The 18,039-nt window shown below is 36.1% G+C and overlaps 1 protein-coding gene across 4 annotated transcripts in view; it reads right to left on the bottom strand.

Annotated features, from left to right (window-relative positions):
* Positions 1-1,240: 1,240 nt before the first annotated feature.
* Positions 1,241-18,039, bottom strand: part of PRDM5 (PR/SET domain 5) — a 184,753-nt gene continuing 167,954 nt past the window's right edge. For 2 of the 4 annotated variants that reach the window (XM_028102296.2, XM_028102297.2), the window contains 2 exons: positions 10,366-10,470; positions 1,241-1,432 (listed from right to left, as the gene is read on the bottom strand). In XM_028102296.2, coding sequence (XP_027958097.1) covers positions 1,268-1,432; positions 10,366-10,470 — 270 coding nt within the window. In that variant the 3' untranslated portion in view covers positions 1,241-1,267. Of the gene's footprint in view, positions 1,433-10,365; positions 10,471-18,039 lie in introns of those variants that run through there. The other 2 variants (XM_088019962.1, XM_028102298.2) reach the window with 2 other exon arrangements.

Here is an 18,039-nt window from a genome sequence, read left to right as displayed (position 1 = left end):
TTCCTTTCTGCTATTTTGACATCACTATTATATTTTATCATACCTTTTCTCAAAACAAGTTGCTCATTGTATGTTGCTTTCAAGTATGTTATTGAAATATAACTTGAAGAAATTGAGCTTCTTGCTTCAATTTTCCTTAAGCATCAGTGATAAGTTCAATCATAACAATTGCCAGATTTGTATTTTTTATTCTGGATTCCCAATTATATAGGACAATTGAGGGTAATTCAAAGTGTTTCAGAATCACCTACTGCCAAGATTCTGGAAAATGTCTTTTGCAAAACAGAATGTTAATGCTCTGAGGACTCTATTATATCTGCACCAACACGTTCTGTGCACTTTTATGGAATGAGAAGGTAATGGGCTAGGTTCATCATAGCTACTATTGTAATGCCACTATGTGCTGACACTCTGTCAGTCAGCAAATACTGAGAACCTATTTTGTTTCAATTTTTAGTTATATGTATTTGAATATTATTAATTTCTAAAGATAACTAGTATAAACTCAGGAGGATCAGTTAGATATACATTTAAGTGTATGGTCTTATACAGATCTTATGAAAGTATTGCAGACCATGAATATCTGCATCTAAATGATTAAAGGAAATAATGTCCCTTAAGAATTGTCTAAAATGAGAATAATTCAATAGATGCTTTAGTTCTTAAATACCTCTTTATTTAAATGAACTGTTGTAGGGAGCTATAAGTAAGATCAATTTTTGGTCTGTTTCACAAAATAGCAAGTTTTATCCTGTTACCATGCTTGATACTTTAAAAACTCTTAACCTTATCCTCATCTGCAATGAAATATTTTGGTATATTAATATCTTTCTGGTAGTAGTAGTCAGTTGTAATAACCAGCATGTGCACGCATGCACACACAAAGAGATGACAATGAAATAAAAAGGCCTAATAAAGAGTATGTTAATAAACTTCATTACAGAGAGGTGGCCAAGGAGGAAAGTCATGACTCCTTTTTCCATTTTATAAAACAGACCACAAGTAGTATTTTGCAAGGCTACAAACTTCTTTTCCATTTGCACCATTTTTTTTGGTAGAAGTAGGACTTTCTTTCTTTCTCTCTTTCTTTCTTTCTTTTTTTTTTTTTTTTTTTGCATAAGCATCTACAAACTCTAAAGGTAGGCAAATAAGAACTATGAGACCAGTGAATTACTTTTAGCTGCTTCTGCTATGCTAATCAGGTGAGAGAAATCTGGGTTTCATATTAGGAGCCCTTCTAAATGGTTTAATTCCTTTACAGCTACCATTAGCTGTCAGCTTCAGCGTGGATATTGTCCATGTGCACTTTGAGGTAGTCATTCCTTGTAAACTTCTTATGGCAAAACTGGCATTCTGCCAGTGGACGATTGGGATTGTGAGTCATCTTGTGTCGGATCAGCATTTTCTTTAGGCTAAAAGCCAAGTCACAAACCTAGAAAAGACCCAAAGATACCAATCATATTATACTGAAAAACCTGAAGATATGCCAATTTATCATTTATACAATATACATTATGCATAGTCCTATTATCAAGTATATATGGATGGGCATAAGAACAAAAATTGCTTGAAATAAATGGAATTTAACATCCCAACTTAAGGGTAAAGAAAATTAATTATAGTTCCCAAAAGCTGTTTGCATTTAATGTGTGTGTCCTTTACACCCTAGCCACCCTCCTTCCCCCCCACTACTGTATTTAAACATGTCTAGAGAAACAACTCCTGGGGAACAGTATCTTTCTTCCCATGATGGAGTGTATTGACAATTTTATATTAAACCTCTTAAACAAAATGCCTAATGGCCCAGAGGGCATCTCTCCATATGACATAAATAGCACAAGACATGTCTCACCAGTGATCCCTTCAATTTAGTCCCATTTATGAAGTAAAAGGTTAACACTGCTTTAAGCATCCTAAGTGGAAGTTTTTTACCCACAATTCCAATTCTTTATTTCTTATTATATACGCTCATTTAACTAAGGCATCCAATGTTTACTTCATATAAGCTCTGCCACATTGCCACCTGGCCCAACAGACGTTAACAGTCCAATAATTAAAAATATTATATTACCACAGAAGATGTAAGGTTTTCCTTACATCTGCCTCAGTACTTGCCCAATTCCCTTGATGTAGCTTCCTCTTACTAACTCCTTGGGGAAGCCTATATGATCTGTCTGCCAGAAGTCCTCTGTTAATTGCTTTCATAGTAGCTTTTACTTTTCCTTTATAACACTTACCCTGAATGTAATTAATTATTAGGTGATTTTCTTTATGACTGTCTCCTTACCGGTCTAAGAAACATTAGGGCAAGAGTAGTCATTCCATAAATATTTGTTGACTTAAAGAAAGGTAGATAAGATATTTGATAGCTAGGTAGAAGTCTTTTGAGCAATATAAGTACACCAAAGGCTGCAGAATAATTCCAGAGAAATCAAAGAAGGTAACCATAGAGATTATTTTCAAGTAAAAGAAACTCTAAGTTTCCAAATTGTCTTTATAAGTATAATCAAAATTTGTTATCATAACATAGAATTATAATGTATCCCCTATTTTCTATTTCCCTGGCTCCTTCTCTAAACCCCACGTAATGAATAGATACCAAATTCTTCACTGGCTTCCCACTGAAAGTAGATTCAGAATAAATTCCTTACCATGGTTTAAAGGCCCATCAATTTGCTCTCCAACTTCACTTGCATCCCTTCTTTCTCACGATGCTCCAGCTCCACCTGCCTTCTTACCTCCCCTAATACCCAGACTCATTCCCACCTACAGGCCTTGATTTATACTGTTCCCTGAGCCTGGAATGTTCTCTTCCCCATGGCTGACTCTTTCTCATCTTTTAGGTTACTTAGAGTTACCTTCTCAGACACTTCTTCTTTAAGTATTCTTTTATGCCTCTCCCTCCTCCTTTTTAAAATTGTTCTCAGTCTTCATCATAGAATGCAATATAGGTTTATTTGCTCAACGTCTATACCTCACAGGAATGTGAGTTCTGTGAGCACAGGGGACATAGTGCCTTGTTCACTGTCTCATTTCAGTGCTTGGCACAGGGACTAGGTTGAAGGGCTAACAGCTTTCATTATGTGCCAGGAACCATTCTTTGAAATTCATAAACATTAACTTGTGCAATCCTCACCTCACCCTTTTAGGTAGATACTAGTACTCTGAGCCCCATTTTACAGAAGGAAACTGACACATTCACTTCAGTGTCTCAAGCAGGTTGTACAAGGTCACAGAACTAGGAAGTGATTTCCAGGATTTAAACCCATGCAGTCTGGGTTTAGAGTCTTTACAACCCCAAGGACAGACTATTATTAAAGGCTCAAACTTCAAAGATGTGTGAGCTGACTGTACTTTTTCCATTTGCCTGACTGATACCATTTTTAAGGAATAAAAACCTCTTTGAAAAAAAATAAAGGAGATTCTCAGACAGTTCAGTTTACCAGTGTGTTGTGAGGGCTACAAGTCAAGTTCATTTACATGGTTACCATGGGAAAATTATAGCAGCAGCAAGCTGGAGAAATGAAAAGGAAGTTGAGCAAGATGCTGAAGTCATTGATAATGGCTCTGAATTAAGGAGTTCCTAGAAGCTCCACATAGGAGCTGGGAGGAGAACATCCCAACGGATTTTTGAATGAGGGCCAGGTAGAGGATTAAATGTCAGTAGAGGGTAGCTGATGTCACAGTTGTGGAAGTGACTACCTACATGTTAAAAGCTATGTTTTCATGAACTTAAATGTAGTCATTAAGAGACTTCAAACTGATGTTCTCTATAAATCAGTAAAATGCAAGGACATTCATGGTCATTTTAAAATTAAGGGAGAGCAAGAAAGAATTCAAATAGTGCAACAGGGATGCTTTTCTTTATTTCCACCTGAAGTTCTTAGCCAACCCTTCCACCTACTCCAAATTAGTATTAATTCACCTGCCAAAGAATAGGAAAATATTTATTATTTTTCTAGGCTAGCAATAAACCGATTTTGTTTTAAAGTGAAGTGAAAAAACACATTTACTGCAGTACCTTGAGAGATAATATTAAAATTCTATACAAACATCTTCAGTTAATATTTATCAATCACATACAATGTGCCTTGTGCCACTTCAGTTAGAAACAGAATAACAAAGAGCACTCTGTCCTGCCCTGTGGAGCCCACAGTCCTAAAGAGAAATATTTTCGATGCCATGAACATAACGCTAGGAGAAGCAACAGAGGAGAGCACAGTCAAGTCTTCCCAGGTGTATGGATGCTGTCATGTTGTAAGGTGGGGAATGATATCCCAGGGAGAGGGAAGAGAACGTGCAAAGGTACAGGGGTGTGACGAGCAAGGCTCACGTGGGGAGGTGAAAACAGTTCACTAAGGCTGAAGAAATAGATTATTAGAGCAATAAATTGACATAAATAAATAAGAGAAATAACTTCACAAAGAAGTTAGAGTTGAAGGCTGGAGCCAAGCCCTGGAGATCCTCGTAATCATAATAAGACACTGGAAGTATCTTCTGCAAGTGGTGGGGATTCATTAAAGGATTCTAAATAGAGACTAAAACTAAAATATCATTTAGTCACCAAGCTCAAGAGTATGAAACTGGAGTCAGCATAGCCAATACTATTATTCCACTCTAAGCCAGAAATGATTTGGATATGAACTAAGACAGCACTTATTGATTCATCAATTCATGCTTTTAAAAATATTCACTAAATATTTCTTATTTTGGATGTTCTAGGCCTGGGGACACAGCAATGAACAATAAAGAAAAAAAAGCTCTGTTGTCATGGAACTTAGAATCGATGATAAATAATTAAACAAACAAACAATATTTCAAGTGGATGCAAGAAGGAGAAGAATACGGGGTGAGGGTTAAGAAAGTAACGGAAATAAGATAGAGAAGAACTCAAGCAGAGAATTGAAATAAGTACAGGAGAAGGCCATAAAGATACTTGAGAATGGTGTCCCAGGCCAGGGAAGCAGGCACTGCCCCCCCCCGCCCCCAAACAAAAAGACCTATTTACTGGAATATACTTAGTGTGTCTGAGAAACATCAAGGAAATGATATAGCCAGAGTGAGGTGGATGGTGGTGGTGAAGTCAGAGAGAGCAGGTGGGGTAGGAGGGTGGGGGTACAGATCTCTATGGACTTTCAGACCGTGGTAAAACCTTGGTTTTCACTCTAAATGGGATGCACAGTCATTGGAGGGTTTCAGCAAATGAGTGAAATATAATACATATACAATCTACACCTAAAATATATAAAATCTGACTCAGGTTCTAGAAAGATAACTCTGGGTGGCAAGCCTAGGACTGGGAGGAACAAAGACCAAAGACAGATAAATTAAGAATGACTGCATTACTGCAGGAGACTAAGATGGTAGCTGGGGAGATGTGAAAAGTGTTCAGATTCTCAACTTATTTTAAATGTAGAGCCAATCAGATTTGCTACTGGGTTGGAGGTCAGGAGTGAGAAAAAGAGAGGAGTAAAGGTGGCAGTGGAAATTTAGAGAAGATAATAAGTTTGAGAAATATACAGAAGGAAAGACTGTCAGGAATTACTGGGACTGAATGAGAGCTACTTGGGTTCGAACCCTAGAATCCTGACTTGGCCAGTTATAAGCGGTAGAGAAGAGGCAAGTCACTCAATTTCCATGAGCCTCAGTTGCTTCATAGAGGTGGAAATAATACCTGGGTATTTCTGGGGTGTAGTGAAGATCAGAGAGAATATATATAAACTGGGTCACTGTGTCTTTCCCACAATAGAAGCTCAACTAGATGATGCTATTGGTCATAGAAAAAGTGTCTGGCACAAGGCTCAGAGCTTTGGTTTGGGTTATTCGGAGATGGTGGAACCCTCAGAGAGATGTATAGGTAAAGGGAACATGCTGAGTGACTGAGAAGGCTGGAGAGATACTGATTTCAGTCTCGAATATAGGAGAGAAGTCTTACAGGCAGCTTCAAAATATCTGCAGAGAGTTCAAAAGAGAAATCTAGGCAGCAGAAAGAGAGATTTGGAAGTCATCATCATAGGGATAGTAGCAAAGATACTAGAAGCTCAATAGCTATGGCATGCCAGGGGAACTGCATGGCATGGAATGACTGCGCTGAAGGGGCTAGTGTTGATGAGTGAAGTGGCATTTGAGCAAAATTATAAAGAACTGAGATAAACATATATCAGTTTTTTCTTCACAATTTCGCTCAAACACAACTCAAACATCATCCGTGTGTGTGTGTGTGTGTGTGGGTGTGTATGTGTGTGTGTATGTGTGAGAATGCCAGGCAGTGTGAACAAGAGATAGAGAAGACTTTCCAGGCAGAGGATTAGTGCATGGAGCCACACGGAACAAGGGACAGAGATGCAGAACGGCATCAATGCTTTAGGAAACTCAGTGTTGGTACAAATAAAATGCAGAGTACTGACAGATAAGAGATTATTAAGATTTTAATAATAAGAATTGACAAAAACCAGAATAACTTTTCAGTCAAGTAAGAAGGTAGATTTTACCCTATGGGTTGTGAGACACTATCACAGAGAAGCACATGATTAGGTTTACTTTGAGACAATCACACTGGGATGTTACTACTGACCCCTGAGAATTTAAAAGGATTTTAAGAGAATACTATGAACTGTATGCCAATGAATTAGATTACATAGATGAAATGAACAAGTTCCTAAAGCACACAAATAACTAAAACTGATTCAAGAAGAAATAGAAAAACTCCAGAGACCAGGAACGAGAGATTGTATAAAAACAAAACAAAACAGACACACACACACACACACACACACACACACACACAAAACTTCCCAACAAAGAAAAGTCTGAAACCAGACTTTTAAATTCCACCAAACATTTAAAGATGAATTAACACTAATCCCCTCAAATTCTCCCAAAAAAACAAAGAAGAGGGAATACTTCCTAATTTATTCTGTGAGGCCAGCATTATCTTAATACCAGAGCCAGACAAAAATATTACAAGAAAACTCTAGGCCAATATCCCCTTTGAATATAGATGCAAAAATCTTCAAACAAAAAACAAAAACTCTAATTAGCCAAATTCAAAGGCATATTAAAAGGATTACAAGTCATGACCAAATGAGATTTATCCAGACTGTAATGGTAGTTCAACATAAGAAAATCAAACAATGTAATACATCACATTAACAGAACAAAAGATAAAAAAAAATTATCATCTCAGTTGATGAAGGAAAGCCTTTGACAAAATCCAACACCCTGTCTTGATAAAAATACTGAAAACTAGGATAGAAGGGAGCCTCCTCAACATAATAAAGGGCATTTATAAAAAACTCAAAGCTAACATCACATTGAATGGTGAAAAACTGAAAAATAATGCAAAAAAATGGACCCCTACACTTCACACTATATTCAAGAAATTAAAACAGATCAAAGACCTAAATGTAAGAGCTAAAACTATCAAACTCTTAAAAAAAAACAGGAGAGTAAATCTTCATGACCTTGAAATTGACAGTTCTTGGATCTGACACCAAAAGCATGTTGAGAAAAGGGAAAGAAAAAAAAAAACACCAGATAAATTGGACTTCAACATTGAAACTTTTTTTTTTAAGATTTTATTTTTTTAAGTAATCTCTGCATCCAAAGTAGGGCTCAAACTCATAACCACCAGATCAAGAGTCGCATGCTCTACTGACTGAGCCAGCCAGGCACCCCCAACACTGAAAGGTTTTGTGCATCAAAGGATATTACTAAAAAAGTGAAAAGATAACTTATGGAATGTAAGAAGATGTCTAGTATCTAGAATATCCAAAGAACTCTTAAATTCAACAACAAAAAGACAACAAAATTTTAAAATGGGAAGAAGACTTGAATAGATACTTCTCCAGAGAAGATACAAATGCCAACAAACAAGTAGATAGAAAGATGCTCAATACTATTAATCCTCTGGGAACTTTAAATCAAAGCCACAATGAGATATCACTTCACATGCCCTAAGGTGACTATAATTTTAAGAACAAAAATTACAAGCGTTGACAAAGATGTGGAAAAATTTGTATTCTTGGGCATTGCTAGTGGGAATATAAAATGGTGCAGCTACTATGAAAAGCAATACAGCAGTTCCTTGAAAAATCAAACAGAATCAACATATGACACAGCAATTCTCCTCCTAGGTATATGCCCCAAAGAATTTAAAACAGGTAATTAAATACCTGTATGCACATGTTTGTCTCAGAGCAATTCACAATAGCCAAAAGGGAGAAACAACCCAAATGTGCATCAATTATGAATAGATAAACAAACTGTGGTATATACATACAATGGAATATCATTCAGCATAAAAGGGAATGATGTACTGATACATGCTATGATGTAGATAAACCCTGAAAACATTATGCTAAGTAAAAGAAGCCAGTTACAAAGGTCGCATCCTATATGATTCATTTACATGAAATATCCAGAATAGGTAAATCTATTGAAATGAAAGAAGATTGGTAGTTGTCAGGGTCTGTGGAGAGTAGGGAATAACTCCTTAATGGGTATGGAATTTTATTTTGGGACATTAATGTCTGAGCACGAGATAGAGGTGATAGTTGTACAACGTTGTTAATGTACTCAATGCCAGTGAATTGTTCACTTTAAAATGACTGATTTTATGTTATGTGAATTTCATCTCAATTAAAAAATAAAAACCATTATCTTGGCAGGGTGGAGAACACATACACTGGAGATGGAATGTAATAGAACACAGGGAGGGTGCAGGCTATGCACTGCTAGTGGGACTAGAAACCGAGAGGAAGTAATAGATTTGAGTGTTATTTAGGAAGGAGAAAGACTGGGAATGCATGAGAAAGGATAACTTCTTTCCAGAATGAGCAGGTTATAAAAGGGTAAGATTTTGGAACAAAAACAACCAGTTCTCTCTACTGAGCAGGCTGCATTTCAGAGAGGTTTCGGAGGCAGTGGATCTCTACTCAATGGACCGGTTTGAGCCACAGATAAGGATCAGAGAGTTTTGAAAATAGGATAGAAATAGATGAGATAGAAGTAAATAGAAAAAAATCATGCTTGTAACATTACAGTTTTTTTTTAAATAACATCATGGTCCAGTTTAGCTTAGGAAGTAGTCAACAAAAATATTTAGCATAAATGAAAGATGAGTTGAATGTGATAGTAGGGAGGTGTCCTTCACAGTTAATATTTAATTTCTGTGCCCCATCAGTTGTTTGTGTAGCTGTACAATTAAGTAATCTAAACAGGTTTTGCCTATATGAAAATGTTTCCAATTTAAGCACCAATGAATTAAACCAAATGAAATTATGAAGCTAAGGCTGTACCTCTGTTTCAGGATAGAGCTCTACATGTGTAGATTTCTTTCTCTACAAGTACTTCTTGCCTTAAAGAAGTTCACTGTTCATATAGGTATTTTTATGAGTAGGCCCAATGGGAGTACATTGTTGCCTTAACCTTACCACCAAAAGTTTCAGGGAAGGACAAGCAAAACATCTTGTGTTTGTGAGGTTCCTTTCATGTGGACTGCTTACCCCATACTTTATCCGTTGGGATATGCCAATGGGACGAAGTCCTCGAGTTTCCCTCCACATTTAAAGAGAATTCTCCACTGTGCAATTTCACACACTACAACTTTAATGCTTCTTCTTCTTCTACTGAGCTACATTAATACTCTTCTTGCTATTCTTATGTTAGAAATAAGCATCCAAGTGTTTTCCCTAAAGCCTGTGTCAATCTTCTGTCGACTGTCAATCTTGCACAGAATCCTGAGACTGTGCATCAAGAAACCAGTTTTTTTCCTTAATTGATTAATGCTCAGATTAATTTTACTGACAGTGGTAGTATTTTTCCTTTCATAAATAGTGTAAACAACTATGTTGATAATTTCATTTCAATTCAAATGTCATAAGCAGAAAATCTAAACAATTAGCAATATTATTTAAACAAAGGAGTTTGTTCCTGTTTTAGAAATTCATGGTTAGGCTGTAACAAAATAAATAATATCTACGACCAGTTAAATCTCTGGTTTAAGTGTCATTAACCTGTCAAAGATATGGGTAGACACATGAAAGCTGCCTTGAATCATCATGCACCTATACCTTGAAAGAACTCAATTGCATTAAAAAAGGGTACAAGCGTGCCTTGAAGAAAATCAGAGTTTATTTGCTGCCAGCAAACTAGGATGAACCAAATTACTACAAAGTGGTTACATGGATTATTCAATCACAAGATACAAGCAGCACAAGACATTAATAGAAAGACCAGCACTGCAAAACGCAAACACACACTCATACATACACACATAGATGCACAGACACAGACACACACACACACTTCCAGCATGTCTGTTACTGGAGGACACTGGGGAAAGAAAAGAGAAACCAAACTCACATCACACTGAAAAGGCTTTTCTCCAGTGTGCGTCCTCTTGTGCTCATCCAGGCCTCGCTTCTGGCTGAAGGCTTTGCTGCACTCTGAGCACTTGTATGGCTTCTCCTGCAGTCAATGGAAAGAGAGTGCCATGAATTTGAGTGAACTTAGAGCCCTCCTTACTAAGGTGTATGGGGGGGGGGGTGGTATTTTATCTAGTTCTGTAGGGTGCCGCAGCAAATCCAGAGAGGTGCCATGAGTTATTTTAAATGTTCAGGAGAAATAGCACTACTCAACATCTGCTGGACAAATTGAACTACTTGGCTCATGGCAGTTCAGTTCCAACATTAGATTGTACAACAGTTCTTTTAATTATGTCATACCTTTGCAAGGCTGGGTTCTGAATGATAGACATGATCTAACTACTAAAAGAACTGAACCCTTAGGTTTTCTTTTGGTCTTGGCGGGTTGCAAAAATTTACTGAGATACTAAGGGCATCATGGACCAAGAGAGTTTGGGACCCCTGATCTAGATGGTGCAAATTGTTTACTATCTCAGAGGAATTCCTGGGAATGAAAACTTCAGAAAAAAATTGTCATCAGATTTTGGGGGTGAGTTTAAAAAACTATAGCTCAACTGTGATTTAAGTATTTTCATTTCTATTGCTCAATCTTTCTTTCCTAGGTAGAATATTCTTTTATAAAATCTGTTACTTTTTTAAATGAGGCATTTTTAATTGTTTGTCACAGACTCATAAGGAAAAATAACATCTCCACAGGAAAAGAAAAAAATGTCCACATTCCTTAGCCACCTTTGATACCAGGTACTTATATCACCATTCTTTTCACTTGGAGAGAACTGCAAAATAAATTAACATTGTTCCATTAAAACAGCTCGTGAAAAAAAATAAAATAAAAACAGCTGGTCATTATGAAACAGTGCATAAATAAAAATATTTGAGGAAAATAATAAGATTTGTTTAAAGTAGACTTGCAATGAGATTTTTTCCCAAATACATCTTCAAAAATGTTATAGTTTTTTTTTTTTTAAATTGAGGTAGTGTGTGTGTATTTAATTTCCTGTTATGTGGACAAGTTCCATGCATATTTTCTCCTTAGTATTTAAAAGAGTATTATAAACATTTTCAGACCTACAAAACCAAACCAACATGTGTGTGTCTACCAGCTAGCTCTTAAGGAATCAAACATTACCAGTACATGCCTCTCAACGCACCTGTACCCCCACTACTTGACTGCAGCACTGGTCCATGTCCTCAGAGGTGACCACTGTGCTGGACATGTTGCTTAACATTCCCTTGCTTTTCTCTACATTTTTTACTGCACATGTATAGAAGGATCTCTAAGTAAGACATAGTATTATTTTGCCTTTTAAACTTATTTAAATAGATACTATTTACATACATACTATATGTAAACTCTGTGAGTTCTTTTGAAATTGACTTATTTTTGTTCAACATTATCTTTATGAGCTTCTAGTCCCCAATTTCATTTTGTGAACACATGTTGTTCCTAATCATTCATTTTTAATACCATATTACATTCAATGGCTATACCCCAATTTGCTTATATACATTGTCGAGTGATGAGTAGTTCATGTTTTTCCAATTTTTCACTCTTAGAAATAACATTGCTCTGGATTTTTTTTGTACATGTATACTTGAATGCAGAAATGTAATCCCCTGTGGTATTTTAGCTAGAAGTGGGATTGCACCTTCAACTTTTCTAGGAATGGCCAAACTCTACAGAGTGGATAAACCATTTTACACTCCAACATTCCAGTATATTCTTATAATTCTATCACTGTATTTTGCAAATTTTGAGACTCATGAGGAACATGATGAGTATATATAAGTTTAAAACTCTTATGTTCCTAGAAAATAGGATCTTTTATCATTTTGAAGTAATCTTCTTTATCTGTAATAATTCTTTTTACTTTAAAATTAATTTGGTCTTAATATACCTGTAAAAGCTTTTTAAAATTAGTATTTGATGGGCGGTAGGGAAATTGGGGAGATGTTGGTCAAAGGGTACAAATTTGCAGTTAGAAGTTCTGGAGACCTAATGCACAGAATTGTGATTTATAGTGAACAATACCATAGGATGTATTTTAAAGTTGCCAAGAGACTAGAACCTAAATGTTCTCACCATCTCTGTACACACGCACACACACAAAGGTAATTACGAGACATGATGGAGGTTTAGCTAACACTATGGTGGTAATCGTATTGCAATATATAAATGTATCAAATCAATACCTTGCATCCTCTGAATGTATATAATGTTATACATCAATTATACCTTAGTTTAAAAGAAAGAGGCAAAAAAATAAAGTAAAATTAGTGTTTGCCTGGTATATTCATCTTTTAACTGTCAAACAGTCTATATCCTTAGGTATGAGAAGTGTCTCCATAAACAGTATCCAACTGGATTTTTTTAACCTATGCTTATATCATTTTTTTTAAGGTAGCAAGTTTTGCCTCTTAATATTCATTATTATTCATTTCATTTATAATATAATTACTGTTATAATAAATACATTAGGTATATTTATCTATTAATATTTGTTATTAAAAATATACTTGAATATATTTCTAACATTTTATTTTGTGCATTGCTTTTATCTTGCTTATCTTCTCAGGTTTTTTTCCCCTATATTTTCTTGTATGTTTTGGATTGATGATTTCCCCCCCATATTATCATAGAAGTTATGAACACTATTTCTCTTAGTGGTTATCCTTAACAATTCTACCATGTACATTTAACACAATCTAAAATGTATCTGTATGTTTTCCCTCCTACTGAATAACAAGTCCTGAAGAATGTTCCCGTCTTACACGTTATGTGTAACAGTATTTTACTGATTTTTAATGCCCGATATGGAATCATTATTACTTTATACAACAGTGCAGTTCAGTTTTATACACACTTAACAATCTCTTTACTTTTCATGCTTTCTTATCTGACCTTCAGAGGATCTGATGATGGTAAATTCTGTTTTTATTTGTTTGAAAATGACTTTGTTTCTCATTTGTTATTAAGTGAAAGTCTACAAATCCAATTAGATGTATAACAAACTCTATTTTTCACATCTCTTAACCATTTCCATCTCCTTGTATTGCACCATATGTAATTTCTTTAGACTCAGTTGATCAATTATCTTCCAGTAGGAATAACTTGTTAATAGGATCACTTTAATTTCCATTATATTTTAAATTTTTGTAAGTTATTTGGTTCTTTTCAATTATGCTTAATTTTTGATAAAATCTTATTTTTTACTCATGTTGCTTATGTCTATTTAAAAAATATTCTAGACATTTGTATAATTTACCTCATCTGATAAATCATTAAGTTTTTGGAAAACTAATTCTGCTATTTGTGGTTTCTCCTGTCTCCTGCTCATGGCTCTTGTTTCCTTGGATGTTTCTGGAATTTGGAATCATGGGCTCATGTTTGGTGGTCTTTATCTGTTAAAATTCTGTGACCCCTAGGTTGAGGGTCAGTCCCTCCAGACAGCATTTGTGTTTGCTTCTGCCAGGCATTCTGGGATGCTATCAATCAAAGACCATTTTAAGTTTATTTCTTGCCTTAGGGTTTTCTGGTCAGGGAAGCATTTTAAGTCTGAACTCTAAACACACTTGAGGGAAAGACTGTGGTTACAAACTCTAGGGAGAACTCTTTTTCTCTAGCCAGCAATTACTCTGAGACAGTTAAATGTCCCAAGCACCTCCATTTGCCAAAGGTAGATTATTTCCAGTTCCTGATTTCATTTTGAGTATCGCTTTTCTAGGGTCCCCGCATTGTGGTGGGATGTGGTTCCATCTTGCCCTATAACCTAAGCCCAGAGCTTGCCTCCCTTTCCATCACCATTAAAAACCACCTTGAATTTACAGATACTGGCAAACACCCTGAAAGTGTTCTCATTCTCAACTCTGGCATTTGGCTGCAGTTTGCTTTGCTGGATCCCGGGGATTACTGTTACTTTTTTTTATTCACAAGTTCAGATATTTGCTATTTACTTTATTATATCCAGCGTGAATAGGTGTTTTGTATAGGGCCTCTTTATTTTAAATGACTGTTCAAAGTTAACAGAAAAACACTGCATTTTCTTGGCAGTCCAAAAAATATGTTTACTGTGTTCATTTAGTCTAAACACAATCTCTTTTCACATATTGCATGGTCTTTGGTGCCTATTACTTCTTCAAATATTGCCCAGTTCTTTAAAAAAAACAAACAAACAAAACTTGAAAATGTAGTTGTATTTAAATCAGAAATTTCTTGGAGTTGCTGGAACTTTTACGATATCCAAACATTTTACCTAAACTTGTATTTTAAAAACATATAAAGATATATCAATACGATGTATACAAAAAGAAAAAAAAGGAAAGCTCTTCTCCCTACAATTTATCTACGAAACCAGATCTTGTAAAGAAGTAAGATGCACATCACTGTGGCAGCTGCAATGACAGGTAAGTGTCTGGCAGGGAACAACCTAAGACAGGACCAGTTATCTGGATGACATCCTAAGAGAGTGATGGGAAGTTTCCAGGAGGAAAAGGCAGTGAAAAACAAGGTCTGAGCATCACTGATTAAGAACACCCTTCTCATTCATTCTTAAATTTCTTCTTAGCAGGTCCTGTCTAGGGAAGCATCCTACAGTGCCCCATGGATACTGAGAAAGGTTCCAAGCCAGTGTATGGAGATTCCGGCAAGGCACAGGGGTTTTGCAGTTATCACAAGAGTTTTCAAAAACCCAAATATGTATTATGCATTGGCTTGGATTGAATAAATAATGTTTTACACACACACACACACACACACACACACACACACACACACACACATTCACCCAGTCATATATTGGTATTTTTCAAATGTTTATAAGTACTATTGGAGATTACTTCAACACACTTTATTTACAAATGTCACTGAAATTATACTACCTTCACTTATTCATTTTTTCCTATAAAAGACATTAAAGAGGGCACATACTGCATGGAGCACTGGGTGTTATACGCAAACAATGAATCATGGAACACCACATCAAAAACTAATGATGTAATGTATGGTGATTAACATAATATAATAAAAAAATTTTTAAAAAAGGCAATGAAAAAAAGAATTAAGAATAGCTGAAAAAAATAGGGGAGACTGGATGTGAGGTACACAGAAACTCTCTGAACTTTTGTAATAATTCTGCATTTCCAAAACAGCCATAAAATAAAAATGTTTATTTTTATTTAAAAAAAGACATTAAAAGTACAACAACCATCGTGTGTTTCTATGTGTGTGTTGGCAGGGAAGTTAGGATTGAAATTTATGTTAGAAAGGTTACTCCAATTTAAAAAATTTGAGAAAAACAGTTGGAAAAGGGACCCATTTGATGCAGTAGTTCTGTATCTGCCTAGATTCCCTCTTTTCTACCAAGAACCATTTAAAGCTGAGGATTCCCTGGGGTTTTGTCCTAAGATTATTAGCTCACAAAGGACTCTACAATCCACTTTTATGTCAGTCTAGAAAGAAAGGTTCTCTAAAACCTTAGGCCATAGCAAAGTATAGTAAGAAGAAGCCATGTTTGCCTTTCATAAGTCTGTCCATCTCTTTTAACCCTAAGTCTTAAACAATCTACAATTTTCCTGAAGATATTGCAAGGAAGGATATAATTCCTGACAGATTTGGTTAGAATGCCATATAGTGCTCCTTGGAAAGAACTTTAATGCCCACCCTTGAAAAGATTCCATCTTTTTTTTTTTTTAAAGATTTTATTTACTTAGAGAGAGAGTATGCATGCATGCCACTGCTTGCAAGCAAGTGGGGGGAGGGGCAGAAGGAGAGGGAGGAACAGAATTCCAAGCAGACTCTGTGCTGAGTGTGGATCCTGACGCAGGGCTCAGTCCCATAACCCTGACATCAGGACCCGAGGCAAAATCAGGAGTCAGACGCTTAACCGACTGAGCCACCCAGGTACCCCTGAAAACATTCCAATTTACAGAGAATGATGCCAAAGCAAGTGTGAGAGAATTCCTGCTCCAATAAATAGCTTTTATACCAGAGGCAGAGCCAGAAGATCACAGGTCACTCATCTCAAATTTTAGAAAACCAAATGAACTGAAATAGGAAGAAAAAAAGTGATTTTATTTTTCAGAAAAAAGAAACAAAACCCTCATCCCCCTTATTTACTAATTTCTTCTCAATTATTCCTAGTCCGCCATATGAAAGAAATACCACCTCTCACGTGGTAAATGTAGTTGGGCACAAAGAGTAAGCTGAGTGGTACAAAGACACCTACACCTGTGCTTCCCCTCTCTTTTTCTCTGGAAACTGTGAAAAAAATCTATGTCACCTCTAGAGCATTCCTAAGTATTCCTAGCCCTAACTTCCGAGTCCAGAAGAATCCACACTTCTGTGCAAGGAAGGAGAACTTCAATTTCTAATCTTCGCTGCCTGCTCTCACCATAAGGTTCACTGAGGATGACAGTGGTTAGGCAACTACACAGTGGTTGATACAGCAAGAGACCATGTGATACAGAAAGCTTAGGAAATCTCTGAGTTCTTATTGTCAGGTTAGGCAGCAGAGGTGAGGCTGAGCTATCTGCTACCTTCCCAAGTACACACCGGAGAACACCTGCAGGCTGGTGTGGCTGACGTGTTTAAGCAAGTTTGGATACCGCTGGACTTCCAAAGGCCTCATTGCTCCTCCCCCACGAAGAACTCATACAGTAGCATCATTTTAACGTTAATCATCTCATAACTCTACTACTTCTCTTCCACCAACTCTTCCTCCATTACAAAAATCTTTAATATGGGCACAAAATCCGATTCAATAAAATATCATGGAAATTGTAGCACTGTTTCCGAGGGGAATATGTAGTATAAATTACACATTTTAACTCATTAGCTGGATTTAACCGGAGACAAAATGATTAGGTCCTTGATTAGTTCTGTTTCTGAATGATTACACAGTTTAAGTGACAAATAGCCTGTCCTTTGTCATCATAACTGGGGAATCATTACTAAATGGAGGCAATCTATTTGTCAGTTAAACTATGTAATCTGTCAAAAGCAGAATTAATCAGTAGTCTAATCAGTTCTCTTTAATCAAACAGCACTTGGCAGAATTCATTCAGAAGGTAGGAGTTATAGAGCTCTACACCCTATACCTTGTTATGTAGCTAATAATAAGTCTTATTTTTATATTGCTAATGACCATCTATATAAAAAAAAAACTCCAAATGTTATATTTTTTCCCAACAAGAACTGAATTAATAAATCTCAAAATCATTTTAGAAACAAAGTCACATTTTTAATAAATCTTGGAGGGATGTGAATGTTGAAGTTCTTTAAAATAGAAATTTATTGGCGGTTTCCTCTTAGTTTAGCTAAGGATTACTTGCCAGGAGGTAAAGAAGCATGCCCTCCACTACACAGACTCCAAAGACAAGAATGGATCATGGGTAGATTATCTGCATGCCATAGGTGGGTATTCTGAATATTACCTTGGTTGTTTTTATGTTAGGACCAATCAAATAGAAACAGAAAATATAACAAGTGAGGTTTTTCCCTTGTAGTCAGAGGTCAAGGTAAATGGTGTAAGGAAGTCATAGAATGATGGTTAATAAATGTTCTTTTGTGACAGTGGTAGCTTGACTCTAATAAAATTGAGAAAAATTAGTAAGC

The sequence above is a fragment of the Eumetopias jubatus genome, unplaced genomic scaffold, assembly GCF_037043125.1.
Source record: "Eumetopias jubatus isolate StellerSeaLion01/CBP00866 unplaced genomic scaffold, mEumJub1_p1.0 scaffold_2, whole genome shotgun sequence".
NCBI lineage: Eukaryota > Metazoa > Chordata > Mammalia > Carnivora > Otariidae > Eumetopias > Eumetopias jubatus.
The sequence above is the reverse complement of the archived record's forward strand: the minus strand, read 5'-3'. Positions and strand labels throughout refer to the sequence as shown.